This window comes from Notothenia rossii (assembly GCF_949606895.1).
Source record: "Notothenia rossii genome assembly, chromosome: 8".
In the NCBI taxonomy this organism is placed as follows: Eukaryota; Metazoa; Chordata; class Actinopteri; order Perciformes; family Nototheniidae; genus Notothenia; species Notothenia rossii.
Genome location: NC_136906.1, coordinates 53,826,073 through 53,850,243, shown reverse-complemented (window position 1 = coordinate 53,850,243; position 24,171 = coordinate 53,826,073). Strand labels below are relative to the sequence as shown.

Here is a 24,171-nt window from a genome sequence, read left to right as displayed (position 1 = left end):
ACGTCACGTCCGGTAATAATTCCACTACCACACAAATGGATTAACATTGATTTAATTAATTAATGTAGCCTAGTCCAGTGGTTTTCAAAGTGGGGGCCGCGGCCCCCTGGGGGGCCGCCAGGGGGCGCTAGGGGGGCCTCAGAAAATTGGAGGGAAGATAAGAAAAAAAAAGGAAAGACAAAAAAAAAAAATTCTAATTATTTTTTAATAAATATTTTAAATCTGATTTTTAAAAAAAAATCATAATTATAAAATATAATTTATAATAATGGAACATATAATTTGCCATAGTCATCTTTCTGATTGCCTACCAGTCAAAACATCGTTCACGACGCCATGACGTCATGTTTAGACCTGGCGGTTTGCGCCATTTATCAAGCTGCTTTGCTCGTCAAGCGAGCAAGCTAGCTAGCTCAAAATGGACAGGTTTTTGACAAAGAACAGGTCAACGGAACCGACCAACAGCCCTGCTGTGGAGGACACTGCTGCAAAAAAACCTAAGAACTCCTGGCCAATTAAAATCAGAAGGTACGAGGCAGCGTACATTAAGTATGGCTTTACAGCCATACAGAAAAATGGCCATGATTGCCCGAAGTGTGTGCTCTGTCTGGAGACCCTCTCAAACGAGTGTTTAAAACCTTCGAAACTTCAGCGTCACTTGATGCAAAAACATCCGGCAGAGGCCGAAAAAACGGCAGACTTCTTCAGACGTAAAGAGGAGCATTTGGCCAGGCAATCTGCTGCATTCACACAGCAAGCTACCGTTCCCGAGCGGGCCCTGAAGGCATCATTTTTAGCTTCATACCACATTGCTCGTGCAAAAAAAACTCACACAATCGGAGAGGATTTGCTTTTTCCAGCTACCAAAGACATTGTCCGAGAATTGCTTGGCGAGGATGCTGCTAAAAAAATTGACGCTGTCCCACTCTCGGACAACACCGTCAGCCGACGGATTGGTGACATGGCGCAGGACGTATCTGCTCAGCTTTTGGAGCAGGTGAGAGCCAGCGAGTACTTCGCTCTTCAACTAGATGAGAGCACAGACATATCGAATGAGGCCCAACTGCTTGTGTACATTCGATTTATTTCCCAGGAGAGATTTGTCGAGGAAATACTGTTTTGTAAAGCACTTGAAAGAAGAACCACTGGGAAAGATATTTTTCAAGTTTTGGACGATTACATCGAGTCTAACGGATTGAACTGGGCCCGCTGTGTGGGGGTGTGTTCGGACGGAGCCGCGGCAATGACCGGCAAGATCAGTGGAGTGACCGCTCTCATTAAGCAGAAAGCCCCGCATGTAGTCGCCACACACTGCATGCTCCACCGTGAGGCACTTGTCGCAAAAAGGATGGATAACGAGTTGAATCAGGTACTACAGGAGGTTGTACAAGTGGTGAATTTTATTAAAGCCCGCCCCTTGAAACACAGACTGTTTACCCTGCTTTGTAATGAGATGGGCGCCCGTTTTGAGGGGCTGCTGCTTCACTCAAACGTGCGCTGGCTGTCACGGGGCGCAGTTTTGAACCGTGTCTATGAGCTGCGGAGGGAGGTTGGAGAGTTCCTCTCTTCTGAAAAGCTTCAGCTAGCAGAGCGGTTCACTGATGCAACCTGGATCCGCAAACTTGCATACATGTCAGACATTTTTCTGCATCTAAATGTACTGAACCAAAGCATGCAAGGACGTGACACGTACATACTGCAGGTGCAAGACAAAGTGCGTGCTTTTTCCAAAAAGATTATGCTGTGGTCAAACAAGCTCCAGGAGGGAGTCACAGAGATGTTCCCACTACTTCACCAGGAGCTGCTGTCATGTGATGATTTGGGCTCCATCTCTCCAATGATCCAGTCCCACCTGGAGCACCTCCAAGGATATTTTAAAGACTATTTCCCTGACCTTGAAAACACACATTTAAACTGGGTTAGGAACCCCTTTTCCCCCGGTGTCGGTTCTAGTTTGGACATAAAGTCACAGGAGGAGCTGATTGAGATGACAAACTCAGGGGATTTAAAACTAAACTTTGAGGCTCTTCCCCTGTCTAACTACTGGCTACATGTAAGAAAGGACTATCCCACCTTGGCTGACAGGGCACTGAAATGCCTTCTCCCTTTTGCAACAACTTACTTGTGTGAGTCTGGCTTTTCAACTTTAAAGGTACTCAAAACTAAACATAGAGCACGTCTACATGTGGACAATGACATGCGTATGGCACTGACAGACATTAAGCCCAGGCTTGACAGACTGTGTAGGAGCCACCAAGCCCATCCCTCCCACTAGTGTGATCACTGTCTGTCACTTCCAACACACACACACACACACACACACACACACACACACACACACACACACACACACACACACACACACACACACACACACACACACACACACACACACACACACACACAAACACAAACACACACACACACACACACACACACACACACACACACACACACACACACACACACACACACACACACACAAAAGAGAGGTTTGGTTTCTTTTTTCTGTTTTTGTATCATCAACAGTTTGTTGAAAGGTTTGTTATTCAGTGGGAATATAGTGTTGAACTTACAGAACCAAGTCAGTTTAATAGATTTTTTTTCTTTTTTGACTGAAAACTTTTGAAGACATAATGCAAGAAAGACAAAAAAAAAAAACTCTTGCATATGTAAATATATTTTCTGTAGGGTAAAATGTATTGCAACATAGTGTCTATAATAAGAAAAACATTGTGGTGGAACAAAGATGCCCTGCCATACAAATCTTATTCTGTGTTGAAAACATATTGTTAATATTATTCTCATGCTAAACAAATGTAATAATTACAGTATTGAATAGAGAATAAAAGTAACAAAAACGTTCTTAAAGTTGATGTGTGACATATTTTGTAGCATTGTTGGTGGGTTTGCAAAGGGGGTCCCCGGCCAGAAGCTAATGATTTTTGGGGGGCCTTGGCATGGAAAAGTTTGGGAACCCCTGGCCTAGTCTGCTAAAAGAGGTGTCGACCAGCTGGGGGCATTCATTAAAAATATTTAATTTTGACAATAACAACCGACCAATAGTCGTGGTAGAGCATTTGCTTGGTACTTCCGGGTATTTCTCTACTGGTTGGGCCATGTTAACAATACCGTGTAACTGTCACATTTGAAGGGACGAAATCGTGACATCTTCTCGTCTCCCAGAATGGTAAATCGTCACATGTTCACGTCTTGCCGTGATACCGGGTTGCATTTCTCTGTAATTAGAGACTTTAGATCCAATTATTCACTTCAGACAGAGGCTCTGATTTAAAGCCTGTTGAGTAATCGACACGTCCTCTGCACATTTCCAGAAGAGAGAGGAAGAACATTCAGAAGTTCACCAGTAATTATACACCACATGTGTCTGGAGCCACATAACAGGGCAGTGCACAAGTGAAAATTGGAGGGAAATTGACCGTCAGGCAGGGAGGACTTTAACACGGCACCTGTTATTCTGGGATGGATCAATGTTACATCCCCACTGCTCTGAAGACATCCGTCACCATGTTGTGCTTTACTTTGCAAAAGCCTAGATGGCTTTTTGGTCTGCATATCTCTTTTAATTTCTAATGGTATTCCTTAAGAATTTATCCCACAGTTTGATTATTTCTTCCCTACTCGACCAATTACGATAATTCATACCTGCCAACCCTACCGATTTGGGCGGTAGTCTACCGCTTTTGACATGTTTCTACCGCCTACCGACTTAGCTGGCTTTCCCTACCGATTTTCAATCTTCCCAAACTATAACAAATAAAAATGACACTCCATAGACACTGGACTCCACTTTTGGCAGACACCGTTTGCGTCTGTGATCCCATCATACAAACAGTCCTCTGTCTTTCCTCTGCACCCCCGGTGCTGATGGGTAATCACTCCCAAATTAGTTTAAGGGAACAGAGACGAGGCATTTGAGTCCTACAGGATTTCCCCGTTAGTATCAGTGTCTCCATAACACATGTTGGCGACTGAAAGACATCCAGTGTTTGGTCTTTTCCTGAAGCATCCTTCACCTACAGTGTCTCACAGTGACGTGCGGTGAGGTTCATGGCTGGTGAGGCACTGACTCTTTCAGAGTCAGATTTACAAATATTATATTTTGACCTTAATCAAAAATATTCGGTTATTTTCAAAAGCTTTTTAATTCTGATGCTTCGATTCATTTTAAACAGACCGTTCAACAAAAGGATACCCAAAATCTAAATATTGGATTCTTCTTTCTTAGTAAGATCCCATTTTCATTACAATTGTGGTCTTACCTTGAATTGAAGATTAAGTCCATGCTCTCCTTCTGGACAACAATCTCTATTAGTTTGTTGTAAAAGTCCTCCTTATCTTCCTGTAGTTTCAAAAGTCTAGTTTGTTGTTTGTGTCTACCGTCTCTGCGTAGAATAACAGTAGCAACAAGAACCTGTGGGCTCACGTGCGCCCCCTTCAGTGCGGCAGAGGTTATGGCTGCCTCTCCTGCTGCTTTTTTCATTGAGACCAGCGAGCCTAAATATCATATCCTCCTGGGACCCGAGGAAAAAAAGTGTCATCCAATTTCCTTTTTTTTGTGATTTCCTACCTATTTAGAGTTTAAAAAAACATCTTGCAATTTAGACTTTTTTTATTTTATTTTATTTTTAAATGTTACAGTATGTCCACTGTAGAGGACGTCGGGACCATATTAGTTTGAAAAGACAGCCAAAATTAACAGATAGACTATGTAACGTATTATGGTTATAGAGTGATATTAATACAATAATACATTCACCTTTATTTAAACCATGAATAAGTAATTGATCTGAACATTGCTGTTTATTTGGAATTTGGTGTTATTCTAAAAAACTAGTTTGGTTTTTGTTGAATCTTTCCAGATCTTCAAAGACTTTGTAGTCAATGTAGTGGGAAAAGTACCTCATTGACTCCAGTCGGCACGGGCTGCAGGGTCATCTTGACTAGTTGTATGGATGTGGTCTCCATTTGACCATGCTCATAGAAACAAAGCTTGCATTCCTGAGGCAATTCTCATTTTTTATGGCTCCACTTAAAATAAAAACCACAATAAGACATACGTGCTACTCTTGGCCCACAGACGGCCATGTCTTTCCAGCTCGTCCCTATCTGTCTCTCTGTCTGTATCTGTGCGCTCATGGAGCCTCCTGCATCTTTCCCCCCTTCTTCTTGACCCTCTTCTATCCCAGGTGTGAAATCCTCATCTCTGTCATCATCTGAGAGCTCAAAATCTGAATCTCCCTTAACTATCTGGTACAGAAAATGTCTGCTTCAGTTCCGTCTCCTGCAACAATATTGAGTCATAAAGTCCGTGAAGATGGTCCTGACGTCCACTAGAATGGACATTTATAAAAGGGCTGTTATTTGAAAACTTGAATTATTTAATTGCTTTCAGAACAAATTATATAGTTCCTCACATGTTAATAAACAAGAACATGTATGATTTTCATGGTAAAAATTACAATTATTCAACAATATTTGACTTCTCCTCCTGATTCTATGACATTTTGTTTTTGGTATGCCAGCCATTTTGGATGAAAAGAAAGAGGAACTTCCCAGCATGCAATTTTAACCAATGACATATCACTGGAAAGACCAGGATGTCCTCTGTACAGTACATCAGGGATTGATAGAGTAGCTCAAAAGAGTCAAAGGAGAGGCATGTTAACAAAATGTCCTCTACAGTGGACATTTTCAATGGGCTGGGTCCCAGGAGGATATATACGTTAAATAAGTTATTTAGAGACTATGGATGGCGAGGATACATTTAATAAAGGGATCTACAAACATTACATTGGTGACCTACAGTGAGATGGTAACAGTTATGCGCTTAGGGCCCGCTTTCCAGCCAGTTTATGTGGGTGACACATTCTGAGGTGAGGCAGAGCCAAGCGGCAAACTCTGGGGAACAGCCGGGACGCCATACTTGCCAACCTTTAGACCTCAAACATCGGGAGCATTTCAAAATGTGAAATGGGGGGGGGGGTTCGGAGAAATGCGGGAGAAATATGACCCTGGGAGGAAACCGGGAGAGGGCAATGAAATCGGGAGTCTCCCGCGAAAATCGGGAGTGTTGACAAGTATGGATATCACTGTCAAATCAATCGTCAGTAAGGGGAATACTTACTTCCGGGTGTACAATTCTCCGTTATCCAATGGGAATGGACGCTCACATTGCCTTTAAGGGCAGCCGACACAAACAAATGCCGTGCTTCCATGAGCATCAAATCCCCCCGCAGATGGGAATACATTGCAATCAGTTGAAAGCTATTTGCGTCCCTTTATGAAGCTGAAGGAGCCTAGGAGCGTCACAACTGCACGCCTCGGGGACATACTTGTCAACCCTCCCGATTTTCCCGGTTTCCTCCCGGGCTCATATTTCTCCCGCATTTCTCCCGATTTCTGACAAAATCTGATTTACACACGACTGTTTCCACTCGGACTTTAATACAGCTACACCATTGTTTGGTTTCCATGGTAACAAGTCTCTTTAGTACCGCGCACAACTCAAAGTCTGAGAGGGTGAGGCAGATATTCACAGAAAACAGAACAAGAATCGACAACTACTCTACTCTCTGCTCACTCCTTTCCTGTAAAATACAGGTCCAGCCCACACATAGGCTCCATCAAGGACGGTGCTACAGGCCGCGAGGCAGTGCACTTACAACTACAATAAGCATGTTAATGTTAATCTAACAGCTCCGGCGATCCGCTGGCACCCCCCCCCCACCCCAATTTTGCATTTTGAAATGCTCCCGATTTCTGAGGTCTAAAGGTTGGCAAGTATGCTCGGGGACCCTGACCAAGCCTCACTCCTGGACGCTTATGGAGTGAGAGTGTGTTGTCTAATCACAAACACCATCACATTCATCTGTGTATTCTTGGCAACACATATATATTGTTAAATCAAAACAAGTCTCTCCTGATTGAAATACTCTTTCTAAATGAGACCTTCCTTTTCCTGACAGCTATCTTTGTCTTTTGTAAGAAACGTTGCCAATCCACACCCAGGGCCCTGTCGCTGCATGCCCTATATGTATTCTGTCCAACTGATATAGCCTACCTGTACCATGAATGAACAGTCTCAGTGTCCCTCACAAAGAGCAGACCCTCTCAGATTAGGTTGAAAGCCCTCAACCCTGAAAACACAGCACATCAGCGTGGAGCAATCATCAGACTCCCGCTACGCGCTGCTCATCTCAGACTCGTTATCAGCCTTTTCATCCCCACGGACATCCTCAGACACTCAGCAGGTTGACTACATCTATCAATATTTATCACACTTTGATGCATTCAATTGGCAGGCAGATGGCGTTGGATGTCAGTGTTTCTGAGAATGCGCCATGCTGTCTTGTTCAGTTTACTGAGAGTACTTTTTTTCACCTACGTCACAAGAAAGTAAAAGGCTCGTCAGATTGATTTATGCATGAACTTAATTTGCATGTGCACAAAGGTGAGACAAATGGAACATTTCAGACACAAACAGTGATGGCAGGATTCACAGACCATGCAGTAGTTCAAAGAAAAAAGTTTCTCCTATTTTATTCCTTAAAAAGCCTGCTGTTTGATTTCTGAACTAGATTGGTGTCAACATACCTGTGACAGAAAGAAAAAAAGGACAGAGGCAAAGGGTGCTGCAAGCCGCCTGGGCAAAGACGGACATTAGGATGAATGATTGCAGGATATCCTTTGATGAGGACTTCACCACCCAAGTGTTCAAGGAGCGAGCAAAATACAGGCAAGCAAGGAAGCAGCTCCAGGAAAAAAAATCAAATAACGCATTCTGTTCCCTGCTAAACTGAAACTATTCGAAAAAAACTGAAAAATCAGGTTGTTTGACAACCCACAAGATGCGGCACAGTGTCTACTGGAGTATGGTGTCAACATGGAGATTCCAGCAGTTAACTCCCTGCAGACGTACATGGAAAACAATAACAACAAATAAATGGCTGAGCCACTCTGAATCTTTTTAAGATTTGACAACGCAGAGCATAACATGTACGATTTTGAAAATGATGTCGATTCTGAGAATCGTGTGTTTAATCATATCAAGTGACACATGTAAATATTATACCGATCATCAATTTAATGACAATGTTGGACTTGAAATTAAATTTTCTTTAATACATTTCAACTTCAGAACTCTGTATGCAAACTATAATTAGATCACTGACTGCACAGCAAATACCAAAGTGTTACAATCCCACAGTGCTGATGACCGGAGTAGAAATGTTTACACTTAGAATGTAAAATGGACATAAAGTACACTTCTCAGAGTGCACCAGACCTCTCTTTGGTGTTGTTTTTTCGTGTGGTGTTGGTGTTGACTTGTGTAGTGTTTGTTCTGGAATGATGGACTCCCTCAGAGTATATCTTTGCATTGAGTCTGTCTGGTCCGCATCGACCTTAGGTTTCGATTTGTCATCAGATAGGCCGCTCCATCTCATTAGTTTAATGCAGGGGTCAGCAACCTTTACTATCAAAATGTATCTGGAGCCGCAAAACCTTTTCTACCCTTAAAATGAAGATAACACAGTGTATAACGTTTTATATATAGTTATACTATATATACAGAGGGATTGGAATTTTTTCAAAAGCTTATTTCTAGTGTGTATCTAGTTATTTTTCGTTTTTATTCTTTTTCATTACCAATTTGTTTTGTCACCCACTGTAAAAGAACTATAGTTTGATGCATTTATGAAATAATAAAACAATACAAAGAAAATTGTTGACATTTTATTGCTTTTTCACCTGTTATAACAAAGGAAAACTTCAAACTCTCTCAGAACCGTGCAGGTCTATTTGAGTCCTTCCCTTATTTGTGGAAAATTAATCAAATAAAAAGTAGCCCACTTTGAAATAAATAAAACATATAGCTGCAGCCTAATAACTTTAAAAAAGAGTAAAAATAAAAATAGGCCAGTTTGTATTAAATTATGATTTCAGTCCATCTCAGTTTGACGTCATCCTCTTCTGTTTTTTCCTCAGCCACGTACAGCAATCAACGATCGAGCCTGAATATAAAACACAACTATCAGCTCAGGTTCTAAAATGTTTTTTTTGCAAAATAATAGCATATTAAATGATAGTTTTCTCACCTGTTTAATGCGATTTCTGTTGAGCTTGTCTATATCGGGGCTGCAAGACGTGACTTTGATCTTCACACAGGACTGCAGGCTGTGAGGCGCGAGTGATATTTGGATGTTATGTAGTTCATGCTGGAGAAAATCTGCTCGCATAAGTATGTGGATCCAAAGATGGACAGGACTCCAAATGCATACTTCTTCATGTTTATATAAGTGTCGGGAATTGCATTCCATGTCTCAAAGACAAGTTTGTAGGGTTTGGGGAGGATTTCCAAATCGCTCCATTTGTGCTCCTGAGCGAGAATAGCCTTTTGATGGGCGACATCTTCTAGATCAGCTGTCAGGCTTTTGAACTTGGACACCCATAACTCTTTATCTGCTACGTCGGCCAGTTCCACTTCAAGGTCGGGTTGACTTACTCCTGTGAATGGTGACATGTTCAGCATGGATCGATGTCCAGGGGTGTGACGGGGAAGGATAATGTGTTTTTTTCCTTTCTGAACTCACTGAATCTTTGTCCAAATGCCGTCTGCATTGCGATGATCGCACACTGTAAGTACTCACAATTGATGTGGTTGTGTGCTTCTTTGAACTCTCTCAGGGAGGGGAAGTGAGAGAACGTACCTTTCTGCACATCTCTGGCAAACACTGTCATCTTGCGCTCAAACGCCAAAACATCCTCCAGCATCTGAGGGGCCGTGCTTCCTTTCCCCTGGAGACTTTTGTTCAGCATGTTAAGGTGACCTGTCATATCCACCATGAAGTGCAACTTTTCCAGCCAATCTGGATGTTCCAGTTCTTGATAAGTGAGGCCCTTGCTTTCCAGGAAAGTTTTCCTGTGATCTAGACAAGCAGCAGACCGTTTCAGCACCTCTCCCCTAGACAGCCACCGGACTTTGTTGTGCAGCAGGAGATCCGAATATGCGCTGTCGACTTCATCTAATAATGAACAGAACTGTCTGTGGTTTAACCCTTTTGCCATTATTTTGTTCACTATCTGAATGACAAGGTCCATCACCTCCTTGCATTTGGGGGGAAATGTTTGAGCGCACAGTGCTTCTTGGTGCAGGAAGCAGTGAAACGTCAGCAGCTCTCGATCCAGCGACTTCTGAAGTAAAGTCACAAACCCCTGTGCCCAATCTCATACTAGGTGCCCCAATAGTAGCCACTGACACCATGTGGGTGGTGTTTATTCCTTTGGCTTTTAAACAATTAATTACAACGTTACAAATGTCTTCCCCCCGTGTTTGGCCTTTTAGCGGTATTAACTCAATGAGTTCTTCCTGTGGCCCATTAGAGTTCACATATCTGCATAACAGCGCTTTCTTTTCAATATCGTTTACATCACTTGACTCATCACAGGCGATTGAAAATGCTGGAGCTGAATTAATGTCCTCTATTTGTTGACTGGTGATGTTTTCTCCCATCTTAAGGGTCCTGTCCTTGACGGTCTTTTCAGAGAGAGGCATATCTCACATTTTCTGAACAATTTCATATTTGTTTTTGAAGTCCGAGAATAGATGTTCTGATATTTTAAGGAATGATTCTTTCATGTATTCTCCATCTGTGAACGCCTTTCCGCGCCTAACTATCTCCTGAGCAGCCACAAAACTAGCAGCACTTCTTGAAAGTATGTTTGCTCTGCTCAGCTTTCCGCACCAGTTCCGAAATCACTCTTTTTCTTGCATCTCCTGCTGGGTACTTTTCAGCAAATGCTTCATGTTTGCTGCGGAAATGTCTTTCAACATTACACTTTTTGTTGTTCGCTAATTTCTTGCCACATATCAAGCATACAGGTAAGCCTGCATCGTTAGAAGTGAAAGCAAATGAAGCTGTCCACGCTGAATTAAACTCTCTATTTTCGTTGGAGACTTTTCTTTTTTTTAAATTTATCCAGGGTTTAGCTTACCGCGGGGATCGGAAACTCAAGATTAGCCACCTGCAGAAGGCATGGAGCGCCGGGGTGTGACGCATATTTTAGTGCACTAAATATTAAAAACTTTTTTGGATTTCAGTGTCACAGTATCACCTCGATCTCCAAAATGAAAGAAAAAAAAATAGCCGTTTAGCCGTAGAGGGGCTAAAGAGCCGCATGCGGCCCAAGAGCCACGGGTTGCCGACCCCTGCCCCTCTTTAAGATAAGATGGCTTTGTAGGCAAGAAGAAGAATTTTAAATGATATCCTGTGTTCTATAGGGAGCCAGTGCAAAGCAGCCAAACAGGAGTAATGGGGTCCCTTTGCCGAACTCTGGTTAGTACACGTGCTGCAGCATTTTGATTCAGCTGAAGCGACTTAACTGACTTCTTGGTACACCCTGATAATAAAGAGTTACAATAATCCAGGCAAGATACGCCGGATTTTCGCAATGTTACGTAGATGAAAGAAGGAGGTCCGTGAGACTTGTTTTATGTGGGCGTTAAAGGATAAATCCTGATTGTCATCCAGAGTGAGATAGATAGTTGGTTTCGTAGATTCTTTGGGCCGAGTACAATAACTTCCCTCCTCCACTAAACGTTACAGTTGGCACAATGCAGTCAGTCAGGTAACGTTCTCCTGGCATTCGCAAAACCCAGACTGGTCCATCAGAGGACAGATAAAGAAGCTTGATTGGTCGCTCCACAGAACATGTTTCCAATGCTCCAGAGTCCAGTGGCGGCGCTCTTTACACCACTCCATCCCATGCTTGGCATTGTGTTGGTGATGTAAGGCTTGATGCAGCTGCTCTGCCATGAAATCCCATGAAGCTCCCACAGCTTTGGTCTGATATTAAAGCCAGAGCTGGAACTCTGCAGTTATTGAGTCAGCAGAGATTTGGCCACTTTTACCCACTATGCGCCTCAGCACTCGGCGACCCCGCTCTGTAACTTTACGTGGTCTGCCACTTCCTGGCTGAGTTGCTGTGGTTCCTAAACATTTCCACTTTGCAATAATACTACTTACAGTTGATTGTGGAATATCTAAGAATGTTCACGAACTGACTTGCAACGGTGGCATCCTATTACAGTACGAATTTAGTGAGCTCTTTAGAACGACCCATTCTTTCACAAATGTGTGTAAAGGCAGACTACATGGCTAGGTGCTTGATTGTATACACCTGTGGCAATGGGACTGAATGAAACACCTGAATTCCCAGAGTCCCAATACTTTTGTATACAGTATATAGTGTATATAATATAGGCTATGACTTTGAAGTTTACCAAAGTTGACATAGCAATGTGAAGACACAAATTCCCTTAGCCTACGGGGAATGTTGTATAAGCCCCTTGTGGCATAATAAGGAAATAAATGGGAGTCAAGTCTCAATTTTGCAATAAGGTTCTTATGCAATGCATCCAAAATATTTGATTGAAGCACCTTACAATCTCTAATTGTGAACCTTGCATAAGCTGCGTTTTGATTTTACAGTAAGTTCTATAACACCCAAAACATCAATGATTCCACCATGTCACTGTACAAAGAATGAAGAATATGCGTGTGCCATATGGTTTTGGTCTGTGTTTCTCTTGTTTCTGCAGTAGTGTTCCGAACCTGTAAACAACAGAGCATAGCGCCTGAGTGGTTGGGAATGAAAATACATTGAAATTGATGTTTACATGACACATAGTTCAACTGTTAATAACTGTTGAGATGAAAATTGAGACCTATTAGAGCTGTTACGTCTGGGCCAGGAGAAACGTATAAAAAAATATGTTTCCAGAGAGTGAGACATGGCTCAGTGAAGTGTGAAGACAGCTGCACACACACACACACACACACACACACACACACACACACACACACACACACACACACACACACACACACACACACACACACACACACACACACACACACACACACACACACACACACACACACACACACACACACACACAACTGCATGAATTGCTTTAACTGTCAAGTTTTAACAGAACGGTTCAAGGCATCTTCAAATTTTCTGGGATTTCGGAGTGCAGTGAACTGAAATAGGTCAAACCAATAAACGGGGACCCCTTTCTTATCATCCGTGACATCTTTATGGTCCAAATATCTCTGTTAAGAACCCAAGCTCTCGAGTATCTTCAGGATGTGCTATATTCATGGTCCCAAGAGGATATCTCATGACTCCTAAAACAAGATGTACTCCTGAACAAAAACAGGGTTTTCTCCAGGGCTACATGAGGGTTAAAGTGCAACCTTATAATACATTCAAAACATGTTAATATATGTTCTGTATGTGTGCAACATATTAAGGTACTCCTATCAATGTATTTACATAATCATTATATCAAAGAAAACGGCAGTGTCCTGCATAGTCTGGGGCCCAAAGAAAACCTCCTAAAAATGTATTTTTAATAACTTCTTCTGGTCAAAATCATCCATCATGATTTGTACGTGATTACTAATTTTTCGATATCCACATTGTAGTTATGTAGTTTTATTTAAATAAAAATAAAAACGTGTTACTAGTAAATATTTTAAAGTTATAACCCTGTTTCTCCTGCATCCAGAGGCTGCTCAAAATATTTAAAAAATATGAGGACATTTTCCACTTCGGAGAAGATTCAAATATCATTAATGTACAATGTAAACAACTTCGGACCCAGCACTGAACCCTGTGGAATACTTCAGTAAGGCAGGTACGTATAGTTTCATTTTTCCTCGTTAATAATCTATGTTGAATAGTATCAATTCCCTTTTGTAAATCAATATATTCCTTATTATTCCCTCTGTGGGTAGATCAGTTCAATCACTAGCATTGTGCTGAATTGGTTCGATTTAAAACCATATGCATGATCAATCAAAAATTATTATCAAGCACTGAGGAGTGCTCTATGTTTATTATCTGCTCAATTAGTTTCTTCTTTTATTCCTCATGAGGGGGATGGTGGTGTCATTTATATCAATTATAGCATAAATTGAAAAAGTAATCATTTAAATTCCTTGGCAAACTCAAATGTCTTTGTTATGTTTGGTTGACTATATTTATTAAAGCAATTTGGATTATTTGATTTGCCTCTACCCTTTTCAATTTCATTGTTGCACCTTGTGATTTTTTAACTATGCTTTAATTTGTATTTTAAGAAATGTTTTTATTAATAATTAAAATAGTTAATTTGAGTAGTAGTACCCATGCGGCATCAATCACATTAGTATGCATACAAAGTAGGGTGGGCCCGCCCCCAATTACGCTAATGAGCTAAGTCCCGCCTCCCTTTGTTTGAGGTGTTATCACATGTAGGTGTGAATTCACACGTAGGTCTGATATCCTTTGATGTGAGGGGTGAGGTGTCATCACACGTAGGTGTGAAATGCCCCGCTGTAGTAGCGCCTTTGTTGTCTAATCTAATTAGCCTTTGATGTCTGTCCTGTGATGTGAGGGTTGAGGTGTTATAACAAGCAGGTGTCATATCGCACCGGCATGTTATAAGCCTCTGATGTTAATCTCTGTGTTGATTAAGACAGTCTCTTTGAAGTTGTGCGTGAGACTGTCTCGCACCCCGTCCCCTCACACCCCCTGCCTCTCCCCCCTTTCTCCACCCCTTCCTGTCACACCCCCCTTCCTTTGGCTATGCGGCCAGAAGATAGTGAGGGTGGAGTTAGGTAAAAAAAAACTGAAATCCCTGCAGACTAAATAAAAAGTCAGTCATTTCCACTCATCAAGTCACCTTTCAAAAAAGAAAAATCGATATGGGTTTAATCAGCGAGACGCCTGTGACAACTTACCGCCATCCGTCGGGAGCGCCAGGTAAGAAATGGATGCAGTATCTGTGCCGGGTTCAGACCCTCCGTCTGAGGCTCTTCATGAAAAATGTAGTCTGGATGTGTGAGACTGTCTCCCCCCGTCCCCCTCACACCTCTTCTTCTCCCCCGCTTTCTCTACCCCCTCCTGTCACCCCCTGATTTTGCTGTTATCCTATGTCAGAAAGATAGGGGGGTGGAGTTAGTTTTAAAAAGAAATACGCTCCAACTAAATAAAAAGCCATTAATTTTCACTCACTAAGTCACCTAAAACTTTTATTGTCCTCTCCAAATTAGATTAGTTTTTTAATATGATTTGTGTTAACTAAAGATGTTCTTTTTTAAGTTGTATGGCTTGTGAACTAATGTGTAATTACTTTATTAACTATAAGGAAGTCTCTTTTATGAAGAGGGGTAATAATAATTTAAAAGATCTTAATAACCCCCTGATCTTGTATTTTTAATGTTTAATTACTTCACTCAACTTTAAAAGCCCCTATGAAGTTGTTGTTAACTAGGGATGTTCTTTTTGAAATTGTATGGCTTGTGAACTGGATGTTCTCTTGAGTTTTATAGCTTGTGAACTAATGTTTTAATTACTTTATTAACTACAAGGAAGTCTCTTTGAAGAGGGTAATAATAGTTTAAAGATCTTAATGCCCCCTTGATCATGTCTTTTTTTATTGTTTGATTACGTTATTAACTATAAGGAAGATTCTCTCACAAAGGAACTGTAAGATACACGTTTATGTATGCAGAAAGTTAAAACTAGAAAAAAATGAAATACTTTGTCTAAATAGATGTTATTTAAGACTGTGACTCTAAAAGGCAAGTTCGTGATTTTAACACTTTTTTAATGACACTAGGCAGATTTAGCTTTTTTTTATCTCGTTGTTTTTCTCTTACTTTTTGGATAGAGTTTTATGTATGACAACTTTACAACTAGTAGAAAGTTAAGTACATTTTCTGAACAGATTTTCTTTAAGACTGTGACTCTTAAAGGCACTGAAACAATGCAGTTTTTGATAACTTGACTTGACTAACATTACTTTTTTAAATATATGTTTTTTAGATGACTTTACTAATTTTTGTTTTTTCTGCAACCAAGATACTTTTGTGATACACTTTTATGTAGGAACATTTTACAACTGGTGGAATGTTGATCACTGTGTAACACTTTTATTTTCTTAAAGACTGTGACTCTAAAAAGGCACGTTTGTGATTTTAACACTTTTGTACTGACACTAGGCAGATTTTGTCTTTTTTTTCTTTTATTGCGTTACTAAGATACTTTTAGATACACTTTGATGTATGCAACACTTAACAACTGGTAGAATATGAAGTACTTTTGTAAGGAATTCGGTTTCTTTTAATGGCCTAGGCAGATTTTTGCTTTTTTCTCTTGCCAAGATACTTTTAGACACACTTTTGTTGTCTGAAAACTTTACAACTGGTAGAATGTCAATCACTTTGTAACGTTTATCTTCTTAAAGACTCTGACTCTAAAAGGCAAGTTTGTGATTTTAACACTTATTTACTGACACTAGGTAGATTTTGGCTTTTTTCACTCGCCAAGATACTTTTAGACACACTTTGAGGTATCCAAAACCTTAAAACTAGAAAATGAAGTACATTGTCTGAATACATTTTCTTTAAAGGCACTTTTTGATTTTACCGCTATTTCAGTGGAACAATCCAGTTTTTCATCAAGGCTTTTTTCTCTTTTCTTGTGTTACTAAGATACTTTTAGACACACTTTGATGTATGCAACACTTAACAACTGGTAGAATATGAAGTACTTTGTAAGGAATTTGGTTTCTTTAATGGCCAATTTTTAAACAGTTGTTCACTTAAACAATGTGTTTTTTTTTTTCTGATAACCTTACATATTTTTGTTATTTTCTGCTACCAAGATACTTTTAGATACACTTTGATGTACGCAACACTTAACAAATGGTATAATATAAACTACTTTGTAAGGAATTGGGTTTTCTTTAATGGATGCAAAACTTTATAACTGGGTAAAATATTCATTAATTTGTAATGAATTGAGTTTCTTTTTTTTGATTTTCAACATACTATTGTACACAATGACTTTTCCATATTATTATTTTTCTGACAAACTATACTTTTGACTTTTTCCGTACAATCATGGCAAACTATTACTTATTCTTAAATTTGACCTCTTGCTGCTTGGTTGGAAATGATAGATGAAAAAGCTACAAAGCTTATAGAACTTTTTAAAAACTCTCAATTCTACAGATGACTCCCCCCATTCAACGCAATAAGTCCCACCCTCCACTCAGCAAATCATCTAAAACTAAGGACCCCACTAAGACGACAGTTGAAAACTAGCCATGGATCTGAGAAAAACCAAGTCTCCCCCCGCGAGTTGCAGCCAGGAACAAACTCCTGAACTACCATTATCACAACCATTTTGGACACCCGAATCTTGCAGTACTACTGCTGCTGATGTTACTCCTGGGGCCAAGACGTCTCTGTTTATGGACACAGTGAAATCGGAGTTGGTTCATATTCTGGAGAGGGTGCTGTATCGGTACAGAGAAGAAATCTGTAACGGATGCCGAGTCAGTCACCCCGGCCAGAGGCAACACGATTGTCTGAATGACATGCCCGATTTCTTCTTCAGAAACAATTACAACGCGTTGTTGAAAAGACTTTGGCTCGCCGACTTCATTACTGAGATCGACCAGACTCTTATTGATAAAGGCATTTGCGAGGATGAACGGATGATCCGAGGCGCTTCGGAGGCTTTTCTGCACAGTCTCAAAAACTGCGGACGCCTCAAGAAGAGACTTGAAAAGATCCTTACCGAGTTGTATGGAGAAGAAAAAGACTAATAACCAGCCGGGGGATTTTTTTTTTTTTATATACTTTGACTTTTCTTTAAAGTAAAATAAAAATGGGAAACTACTATGCAAAACGCTCTGTATATATTGATCAGAATGTAGTCAATACCCTTTTAATAAGTGTGGTGATGAGGACGATTGAAAACAGAATGAGTAGTGATCCCCGTGTAAACAGAATGGCTGAAGTTTGTAAACTGGAAGACATTTTGGATATCGTTCGTTCTGGCAGTACTATTCCTGGTCATTGGGAAACGATTGTAAACGAAACATTTAAAGTTGTCCTGGAATCTTCATTTTCCGAAACATTCTGTAACATTACCGAATAAATGAAACAAACATCAAAATTGTATCATGTGCTCTCATTATATGCTCTGTTTGTAGATAGACAGCATACACATGAATATTTTGACTGAAGTGAAAAAACTCCATGATATTTCCAGTAATCAGGGGAATTCTAAGCTGGAGACTGTCCTGGGGTGTGTGTGAAAAAATTAAAATGTAAATAGGAGATTTAAAAAAATAAAAAGAGTGTTTTTTGCATTTAAAAACTGTTGTCTTCATTATAGCAAGGGGAGCGTGTCTGATACATGTGTATTACAGTCCTTCACATGCACTGTTGACTTCATTATAACAAGGGGAGGATAACAGGGAAGATGTATGATAAATGTCACAAGTTAGACATCTATTATTGTTTGTTTGGTTTGGCTCATCTTAACTCTCCTGTCATTTCAGATCCCGCCTTCCTGCAGGCCCTTGTAATCAGCTCACTTCCCTCACCTGGTCTTCCCAGCCCTTCCCCTCACCTGTTACTCATTCCCTCATCACCCCACAGTATTTATACCACCTCACTATCACTTGTCCTTTGCCAGATTGTCTTGTCGTTCCCGCCAAGCTCTCCAGTGTGTTATTCTCTAGACTAGATTTTTGTCTTGCCCGGTTTTTGACCCCTGCCTGCCTGTATTCTGATCTCGAGTTCCTGCCTGCTCCCTGTCTGGTTTTGCTTGCCGGTCTGACGGATTTCCTGGTTTTGACCCTGCCTGTCCCTGACCTGAATAAACTGAACATTCCAAAACACTGGTTGTATCTGAGTCGTGCTATTGGGTTCTGATCTGTACCTGTGATCGTGACAATAAATGTGTATTGAAACGTGCATATTATACCCCCACTGAAACACCGAAACACTGAAACACAGAAACATAGAAACACTGAAACACTGAAAAAACTCAAACACAGAAACACAGAAACACAGAAAACACTGAAAACACAAAAAACAGGCTTGTGTGCTAGTATGGTTTTTGAATAAACACATCAGTATTTTAAAAAGTTGATGGGGGGCAGATACAATTTGACTTTTTAAAATGAAACAAAGATACATGGGGGCAAAGTACAAACACTCTGTTTTCTGACTAAATTAATCCTGGCAGATTTATGTAAAGTATAAGTGTATATAAGTTTCAGATAAATCTTTAACTGCAGACACTTATACTTTACATAAACCTGCCAGGATTAATTTAGTTTTTCTGGCTAGTTTTCAACGGTCGTTTTAGTGGGGTCCTTTGTTTTAGATGATTTGCTGAGTGGAGGGTGGGACTTATTGCGTTGAATGGGGGAGTCATCTGTAGAATTGAGAGTTTTAAAAAAGTTCTTTAAGCTTTGTAGCTTTTTCATCTATAATTTCCAACCAAGCAGCAAGAGGTCAAATTTAAGAATAAGTAAGAGTTTGTCATGATTTTACGGAAAAATTCAAAAGTATAGTTTGTCAGAAAAAAAAATGGAAAAGTCATTGTGTACAATAGTATTTTGAAAATCAAAAAAAAGAAACTCACTTCATTAGAAATTAATTAATATTTTACCCAGTTATAAAGTTTTGCATACATTAAAGAAAACCCCATTCCTTACAAAGTACTTCATATTATACCCTTTGTTAAGTGTTGCATACATCAAAGTGTATCTAAAAGTATCTTGGTAGCAGAAAATAACAAAAATATGTAAGGTTATCAGAAAAAAAAATCACATTGTTTAACTGAACAAGTGTTTAAAAAAAGGCCATTCAAATAAACCAAATTCCTTACAAAGTAGTATTAGTAACACAAGAACAGAGAAAAAAGTATTGATGTCAACAAAACAGGATTGTTCCACTGAAATACTGGTAAAATAAAAAAGTACCTTTAAAGAAAATGTATTCAAAAATGTTTAAGGTTTTGTATACCTAAAAAGTGTATCTTACAGTTCTTTTGTGAGAGAATTACACACAAATCTGCAGAGTGTTAGTAAAAAGTATTAAAATCACAAACTTACCTTTTAGAGAAACAGTATTTCACACTAGAACCGCCAGAGGTCGCTGTATACCTAAAACCGCCAACGGGTAAAGTTGACCCGCTATTGATTTCCAAGGTACAATTTACCATACAGAACAGTGAGCTTTGATCGCACAGGGATGAAATGTATACCAATATAATCTGTGGACTTTCAGCTTTTCATATTATATAGTTTGTACAGATAGCATGAAGTATACAATATTGCTATAGTGCTGATTTAAATGCTTGGTGTTAGACTTGTGTTTTGTTTAGGTATATATCTCTATCTCTCTCTCTCTAACTATCTATCTGTCCATCTCTCTATCTATATATCTATCTATCTTTCTATATATATATCCAGTGGCGGCCGGCCCATAGGGGCGCCGCCCCACCTCTTCCCACATACAAAAAAAAATATTAAAAAAAATATTAAATTAAAAAAAAATATTAAAAAACATATATTTCAAAAATATATATTTTTAATTTTTAATGAACAAGGTAAATATCATACAATTGGTATCGGTAAAATGTATAATCTACAATAAAATATTGTTTAAAATTGTGTTACGATGTCTAAAGTTACTGACAAGTCACATGTTTCATGCCTGGCCTTGCCCTTGGCATTAGTTTATCGTTACGGGGCGCTGCCCCCGAGCCAAACAGCAGCAACCAGCACGTTACAAAAGTCTCAATAGTAAACTGTGCCGCCGAAACATAATTTCAGCCAATCAGCGCCGTCAAATAGTTTGGTCACGAGGGCGCTCACTCGGCGCCCACGTTGCTTACGTGCGTTGACGTGAGTTGTTTTTTAGACTCGTGAGGAACTGGGGTAGTATAGTAACGCAGTGTAGGCGGAGCCGTCACTTCATCTTCAATGAGCTCCCCAGAAAAACAACACAGCCGTTAGCTCTTAGCACTCATAGCGCACAGCTCTTCATATCTGTTCAGAAACTAGACAAAAGTTAAACAAGTACAAACCACATACTGTCTGTGTCATGGCGAATACAGTCGCTGGTTTATTTATGTCTGTATAGACCGTTGTTGTGAGTGTGGACGGTCGGAGCATTTACAACGTTAGCTTAGCCAAATCTCCATTAGAAAACACGCATTTTAAAAGGTTTTTCGCCTGCCGTCTGTCTGCAGACTTGGCGAAGCCTTAATTCATGGTTTTTACTATCCGGTATCAGTATTTTGTTACTTCGGCATCATTTTGAAACGTGTATTACAATTAAATCACGGTCAAATATCTTCATCTTGTTGTAGTTGTAGCCACCTTGACAGCGATTCTCTCTCTAGTTTAGACTGCGGTCAAGCCAGCCCTCACGTGATATTGCGGTGCGCGAATATCCTATGCATTACGATAGAGTCAAAAAAAATCCTCCCTCTGTGTTTAGATGAGAATAAAACAAAAACTGTCCAGTATCATAGATCCATCTCACTCCAGGGTGATAGCAGGACACCCCATCTAGTCACTCAGAAAAAATCAGGACATTCTGATGTACAGTTTCAAAATAACAGACCTTTGGGGACAGGGATGATAGCTCATATATGAGACTTCAAAGGTATTTTATTTTGAAACTGTACATCAGAATGTCCTGATTTTTTCTGAGTGACGACATGGGGTGTCCTGCTATCACCCTGGAGTGAGATGGATCTATGATACTGGACAGCTTTTGTTTTATTCTCATCTAAAAACAGGGATGATAGCTCATATATGAGACTTCAAAGGTCTTTTATTTTGAAACTCTACATCAGAATGTCCTGATTTTTTCTGAGTGACTAGATGGGATGTCCTGCTATCACCCTGAAGTGAAATGAGTCTTTGATACTGGACAGTTTTTGTTTTATTCTCATCTAAACACAGAGGGATGATTTTTTTTTTTTTTACTCTATCGTAATGCATAAGATATTCGCGCACCGCAATATCACGTGAGGGCTGGCTTGACTAGGTTTTCCCGAGTGGAGGCTGGCTTGACCGCAGTTAGTTTAGCATACTCAGCCCGACTCCGCCTGGTTGTTCCTGGCCCTAGAACCACGATTTTATGGGGCCATTACATCACCAGAAGTCCCAATTTAAGGGGTCATTTTTCCCCCAAAAAATATTTTTACTCACTATATCAACAGCCCCACCAAAAATATTTTCCACCAGCCGCCACTGTATATATCTATCCATATATCTATCTATCTATAGGAACAGCAGTAGACAAAAGGCGTTGCTATAGCAACACGTCATGTTTATGTTTACCCTTGAAATCAACAGCGCGAGGATCGCTGCATAATCTATGGTAGAAATATGACCCACTCTCGCTAATAAACGCTTGATGTTAGGCTTGTGTTTCGTAAAGGTAAAAATGCTTCATATCATCTGACAGCCTTCAACTCATAAAAAATAACAACATGACAATAATATAAATTAATATAATAATGTATTTGTTATATAATTGAACAGCAGGTAACACAGAACGTATACAAATAACAAAAAACATCAGAGAAGAAGAACAATAAGAACGAATACATCGATCACAACGCTTCACAAACACTCAAACACAATTGTTGCAAACACTGAGCACCTTGGCTGTGCATTTGCCACACACAGCATCCCCACACTTGACACATTTGCATAACGTTTTATTCTGCATGCAGTGCGCCTTCACCATGCAGGTCATTCTCCTGCGCTCTTCTGCACCAGCACCGCTGAAGGGCAGGTCCGCAAGTGGTGGCGCTTTTGATGCCATCCACTCAGCGCGCAGCTCGTGTGCCAGCCGGAGCATGAAGTCCCTTCTCGGTATGTTCTCCTGGCTCATGCAGCTCCTGTACAGCACCCAGGCATTGATGGCAGCGAGATCCAGCACATTATAAAAGACAGCAACGGGCCATCTACGCGTGCCACCTGAGAGAAACATAGGATTTAGTAAAAACGATTGACCAATGCAGTGTTTTCTATAGGCCTAAAATAATAATAATAATAATAATAATAATAATAATAATAATAATAATAATAATAATAATAATAATAATAATAACAATAACAATAATAGCCTACCTTTCACCGAATATTGGCGAGCCATTTGATCGAGCACGTCAACCCCCACTTTTGAGTGGTTGTAGTATTCCACAGTCTCTGGCTTTTTCTTTCTTTCTGTGGAGATGGCCATATGCTGGTGTTGCGTGCTGAGTATTGTCACGTTTCTCCTCGGCTTGCACTGGTAGACTGAGAGCACCATTTTGTCGCTCTTCAGCACCTTGGTGCTGAACAGCTCAGATCTCCCTTGCACAGAGGGTGGGAGCTCCCGCTTGTTGCGCTTGATGGTTCCCACTAGGCTGGTATTTTGGGCGAGAAGCGCTTTGGCGAGAGGGAGGGAGGTAAATAAATTGTCTGTGGTTATATTCCTTCCCTTACCAACAAAGGGCTCCACCAGCCTCAGCACCACGTTCTCTCCTAGCCGTTGTGTTGCTGGCCTGCTGGTATCTTTTCCCAGGTAAGGGAAGCCATTCAGCATGTATTTGCTGTCAACGTCAGCTGCCAGCCAAAACTTGATGCCAAATTTGTCCGGCTTGTTGAGCATGTACTGTGTGAATGGACATCTTGATTTGGTCGGGAATAGCTGTTCATCCACAGTGATGTCGGACCCTGGCCTGTAGGACGCGATTGCATTTTCGACAAAACGATCCCACACCTCCCTCACGTGTGTAAACTTGTCGGTGGTCAACCGGCACCGGCGGGTCTCCTTTTTATCAAAGCGCAGGTAGCGCATGATTTCCCGAAACCTGTTCCTCGACAGTGTTGCGTTGAACAACGCGTTGCCCCACTGCTCGGACCAGAAACTCTCCATCTCAATGTTCTTCCCATAATATGCACCTCTCACATAGAGAAGCGCAATAAAGGCCTTCAGCTCCATAATAGAGACATCCCAGGTGGCTCTGTCTCTCCGCGCTTCAGCAATTGTGCAATCACGGATTTCCTCCAACATTACATTATCACACAGACACATAAATGCTGTGAGTTTGTCAGTAATGTTGTGACGTGCGTGTGGTGTGGGGCCAGCAGACTCCGTGAGGATGTTCTGTATCTGCCGTCTCCCTGCGCCTCCGCAAGGCTCCATGACCATCCACACTGTGCCATCTTTCCCGATCTCTTGGGCTGGTGACGGCTCAGTGGCACACACTAAATAGGAG

At 40.6% G+C, this 24,171-nt stretch overlaps 2 protein-coding genes across 2 annotated transcripts; one reads left to right on the top strand and one right to left on the bottom strand.

Annotated features, from left to right (window-relative positions):
* Positions 1-418: 418 nt before the first annotated feature.
* Positions 419-5,216, top strand: LOC307016217 (zinc finger BED domain-containing protein 5-like; the record flags this gene model as incomplete). Its single annotated transcript, XM_079645260.1, has 2 exons — positions 419-2,053; positions 5,211-5,216. The coding sequence occupies 2 exons, from the start codon at positions 419-421 to the stop codon at positions 5,214-5,216; spliced, it is 1,641 nt and encodes a 546-aa protein (XP_079501386.1).
* Positions 5,217-22,453: 17,237 nt separating this feature from the next.
* On the bottom strand, positions 22,454-23,828 carry LOC307016216 (piggyBac transposable element-derived protein 4-like; the record flags this gene model as incomplete). Its single annotated transcript, XM_079645259.1, has 2 exons — positions 22,454-22,885; positions 23,039-23,828. 2 exons carry the CDS (start codon positions 23,826-23,828, stop codon positions 22,536-22,538), a joined length of 1,140 nt encoding a protein of 379 aa, XP_079501385.1. The 3' UTR covers positions 22,454-22,535.
* Positions 23,829-24,171: the final 343 nt, after the last annotated feature.